Source organism: Montipora foliosa, chromosome 8 (genome assembly GCF_036669935.1).
Source record: "Montipora foliosa isolate CH-2021 chromosome 8, ASM3666993v2, whole genome shotgun sequence".
NCBI lineage: Eukaryota > Metazoa > Cnidaria > Anthozoa > Scleractinia > Acroporidae > Montipora > Montipora foliosa.
In genome coordinates, this window is record NC_090876.1 from 9,820,989 (window position 1) to 9,825,988 (window position 5,000).

The following is a 5,000-nucleotide window of genomic DNA, read 5'->3' on the forward strand; positions in this document are numbered from 1 at the left end:
AAGGCAAACAAATAGTCTTTATGGTAGTTTTGAAAGTAGCCTATTCAGAGATGTATCCAGGTTTTCAAATTTGGGGGTCCTCTGGACCCGTTTTTGAAAAATTTGGGGGTCCATTGCAAAATTTTGGGGGTCCAGGTAATTAATATTCAAGAATTAATATGCGATCTATTGCCTCTTAATTGCTGCTGCAGTACCCTTTCAGATTTCTAATTGCAAAAAAAAAAAGTCTTATCCCTCCCAACGAATATGTACTTAAAATGATTAATTCCTTTGAAACTGTTGTGCCTGTTGATTCATCGATCAAAATGTATGGGCTGTCAAAGCTCCATCGATCACATTGAAAACTTCTCGAGGAATCGAATGCGTAAAAGAGCATCATTTATTTTAACTACACGAGGTGTAATTTAGGAACAAAAGAGTACACTAATGTAAGCGATCGATACACAGTTCATCGTCGGCCCTTGCGGCGTTGACTTCGCCATGGCCGATGTTAATAACCAAGCGATTGAATACATTCAAGTTTCATGTTTAACACGTTAATTTTAACACTAACTCCGAAGAAAAGTGGCATAATTTGCAAAACAGACAAGTTAAGTGCAAAACAAGAACCGAGAAGATGACACGTGCGCACCCGGAATTTATATCAACAGGGTCACACAAAACAAAAATTTAAGATACTTAGGCTTTGGATTCTCTGTCATTTCACTCACGATAAGCGAACCAATGCTTGAAATTCACTTGGAAAGCATGCAACAAACTGAACTTCAACTGAAATGTTTTATTATCACTGGCGGCAGATCGAAAGTGTCGCCGATTGTCTCACATAAAAAACAGCTCAGATCATGTCACGCAACACGTGCGAATTCAAAACTGAACTTATGAAGCTGGACATAATGGTTGACAAAATGAAATTATTCGACTACAAAAATCTGAAAATAACAGCTTACCTTGAAATTTCAGGAACTCAATCATTTCTCTGACGTGCGAAATGGGAATGTTCAATTTCCTTGTGAAATACGCCGTTCGCATGTTTTTCCAGGCGTTCGTAATTTGCATAAACATTCGATTTTTTTCTGCGTCCAACTGGACCCTTTGTTCGATATTCTATGTGTCTAAAAGGAAAACGAGTGCGTCCCAGGACGCAATGATGCACTCTGGATACATCTCTGCCTATTGCCAACTAAATCAGGCAAAATACCAAGTAAACCAATTAGTTTTGGACACATTTCAATTGGGATTAACAAAGATCTGCCAACTATCTTGCATTATCCACGAGTTGCACCCCTTCTCAGACCCAAAATTTATCAATTCCACGCAAAAAAGCAAATTTCATGCTTTTGTCTGACAAACACTCTTTAGTCTGAGTTCTGTGCTTGTAAACCTATCACATGTCAATTCAGTATCACTTTGAGGACTAGATGAAGGAAGTTTATAGAGATACCTTTTTGAGAATTGATTGAGATTGTTTTTAGTTTATAATGAGCAAGAAATGACAAAATTGACTGTAATAGTTCCAAATGAATAGATACTTGCAAGGTTTTGAAAATTCTTCAATAGTTTATGGAATCAATGGTTCTCCAACCTTGAGAACTTTCAAAACATTATACTCAATAACCGTATAATTAGTGTCTTCATGTCTTAAAATGGTACTGGGTTAATCACAAAGACATTTTTAACAAAGGAACCATATTATACATGTCTTGACCCAAACATCATCTTTCAAACTGCTTTTAGTCATGTGGCAAACTCATGTGGCTAACTCCCCTACCTTTCCTACAGCCAACCCCCCCCCCCCCCTCCCCTTGCCTTCCACCCAGAACAAACACACAAGGGTCAGCCTGCCTTTGTTAAGAATTCTCAAAATCTGCTTTGACTGAGTCCTCGATCTGTCCTGGAAAATCAAACTATAAGCTCTCTCCACAATCACCTTGACTCCTAATAGTGTAATGAAATAGATCTTCCTCTGTCTATCACCAGACGATTTTTCTTGTCAGTTTGGGTGGGGGGGGGGGGGGGATGGGCAGGGGAAGAGGAAGAGGATTAGGAGTTAACGGGTTAAGTATTTAAGAAACAAATCCTAGTGTTCACCAGTTCTTGAAAAAGCTACAATGGTGAGTATTGAGTTCATTACTTTACAGACGAGAGGTCATCATGTGTGGGATCTGGGCGATATTTGGTCTTCCGGAATACTCAAAGTATACTACTTATGCTATGAAAATCTGCCAGCGAGGACCTGATGTTTTCCGTATGGAGACCATTCCTCACTTCCAAAACTGCTGTCTAGCATTTCATCGCCTTGCTATTGTGGATGATCTCCATGGCATGCAGCCAATGAGAATCAAAGATCTGCCGCATCTGTACCTCATATACAATGGGGAGGTTTACAATCACAAAGAAGTTGGACAGAAGTACGACTTTGAATTCTTCACCAAATGTGACGGAGAAGTCTTGCTCCACCTTTACAACAGGTTTGGAATCGAGAAGATGGCTCAGATGTTGGATGGAGTTTTTGCCTTTTGCATTATTGATACTGCAAAGAAGCTAGTGCATATCGGCAGAGACACTTTTGGGATCCGTCCATTGTTTACATTGTCAGCAGCTGGCAAAGAAACTGGAATTTTGGCTTTAAGCTCTGAAGCTAAAGGTCTTGTTCCTTTTATAAAAAATTTTGAAACAAATGGTGATAAAATTGTGGTAAAACCATTCCCTCCCAGTCATTTTGCATCATACAGCTTGTCAACCGAAGGACAGACTACGTTTATTGAGCAAAAGGCATTCACAGAGGTAGGAAAGATGCCTGTATTTGATACAAGAGTGAAGCCAGATTCGTCAGACGTCATGGAAAATATCAGGAAGCTCTTCTGTGAAGCTGTACGCAAGCGTCTCATGGCAGATCGAAGGATTGGCTGTTTACTCTCTGGTGGCCTGGATTCCAGCTTGGTAGCATCCTATTTAACAAAGCTTGCAAAGGAAAGTGGAATTGACTACCAGATTCAGACCTTCTCAATTGGAATGGAAGGGAGTACAGATGTCGCAGCAGCGCGAAAAGTCGCAAAACACATTGGTAAGTTGCTAATAATAACTAAAAAATGTAATAATAATAATAATAATAATAATAATAATAATAATAATAATAATAATAATAATAACAATGACAACAACAACAACAATAACAATAATTTATATAGCGCTCATTTCTTTAAGGGCAGTGGAGCTTCACAATTCCTAAACTATATAAAATACATTTCGACTGACTAAAATTTTCAAAGAAAAATCTATACAGTTGTAAAAATTGAAATAATTACATGACAATGTACATGTAATCCCTTAGGGTACTTTCCTTTTGTCAGAACTGGCTGGTCAGACCCGTCAGTTTGCGAAGAAAGTGCATCAATTTGAAGGAACACTTGTAGGATTCCCTCAAATTGTTCAGGAGGAGTATACATGTATGTCATCCTCGAAGTGTGTTAGTTTGAAGTTAGTTCTTCCAAATGCATTTTAGCTTCTCAGCTGCAGGCAGACTACACTAAACATTTCGGGGTTCAACCCAATCAAGTTCTTATTTACTGGGTGCTTAGTAAGAAATGAGCCTGAAAATGTTCTGCAGAAATAAATGTGTGGGGGGAGGGGGGGGGGGAGGGGGGAGAGGGTGCACCTCCTGCATTTTTTTGAATCACTCGAAAACAATCTTCTTTTTTAGCATGTGTTGTCAGTGCAATTATCCAATATAAAATATACCATAATACTCTCTGTTTGTCCCTCCAAAATTTGCATAGTCATTGTTTCCAGTTTCTCTTGGGACCCTTATAAGTTCCAAGAGAAAACAACAACAATTCTCATGCAAAATTTTGGAGAGACAAACAAAGTACATGTATATTATGGTGTTTTTGATATTGGCTAATTGAATAAAAAAGTGATTTTGTCACTTCATTAAGCAAACTTTTCGATTGATCTTTTGACTCTAAAACTCGGTAACTGACACCAAGACGTTTTTAATTTTCTGGAGTTTAAGATCTTGACTCCAAGTCGCGGGGCAAATCTCAAGGTTTGTTCCCACCAATTTATCGCAGTTTAGATTTGTCACCATTGTCAATATACTGATATCTTCTTCTGTGCTCTGTCTCTGTGCGTACAGACCTGAGAAACTGTAACAACAAATTGAGAAAATTTGATTTTACTCCATTAGGTAGTGAACATCATGAAGTCATATTCACAGCTGAAGAAGGCATCCAGGCATTGCGTGACGTCATCTATGCCTTGGAGACCTGGGACATAGCAATAATTCGTTCCTCAGTGGCAATGTATCTTGTGAGCAAGTACATCAGTAAAGAAACAGACACTGTTGTCATCTACTCTGGGGAAGGTTCTGATGAGCTTTGCCAGGGATACATTTATTTCCATAAAGCGCCAAGTTCAGAAGAAGCCGATGAAGAATCCCGAAGGCTTCTTGAGGATCTTTACTTGTATGATGTTCTCAGAAGTGACCGCTCAACAGCAGCTCATGGGTTGGAAATTCGTGTCCCTTTCTTAGACGTCCACTTTACATCGTACTTCTTGTCACTTGATCCAGAGATCCGTCAACCCAAAGACGGCATTGAGAAGTGGCTTTTGCGATCTTCATTTGATGACACAGATGCTTTGCCCAAGGAGATCCTGTGGCGTGCCAAAGAGGCATTCTCTGATGGGGTGTCCTCCACCAAACCAGGGCAGGCCTGGTTCCAGATCCTACAGAATTACATCGAGAACCAGATTCCAGATGAGGCAATGTCAAATGCAGAGGAGCTCTATCCTGACAACACTCCGAAGAGCAAAGAAGGCTTTTATTACCGGCAGATATTTGAGGAGCTCTTTCCTGGTCAAAGTCAGTTTATTCCATACTTGTGGATGCCAAAGTGGACCAATGCCACCGATCCCTCAGCTAGAACCTTGGAGCATTACAAAGAATAGGGGAATCTTTGTTTACATTTGTTGCTTCATTAGCAAAGGCCCGTCGTTTGCTA

The 5,000-nt window shown here is 39.7% G+C and overlaps 1 protein-coding gene across 2 annotated transcripts in view; it reads left to right on the plus strand.

The window, feature by feature from the left end:
- The window catches only part of LOC138012973 (asparagine synthetase [glutamine-hydrolyzing]-like), an 8,348-nt gene that overhangs the window by 3,117 nt on the left and 231 nt on the right, over positions 1-5,000 (plus strand). For both annotated transcript variants that reach the window (XM_068859918.1, XM_068859917.1), the window contains exons 2-3: positions 2,139-3,064; positions 4,187-5,000. The exon at positions 4,187-5,000 is cut by the window's right edge and continues 231 nt beyond it. In XM_068859918.1, coding sequence (XP_068716019.1) covers positions 2,152-3,064; positions 4,187-4,947 — 1,674 coding nt within the window. In that variant the 5' untranslated portion in view covers positions 2,139-2,151 and the 3' untranslated portion in view covers positions 4,948-5,000. The remainder of the gene's footprint in view (positions 1-2,138; positions 3,065-4,186) is intronic.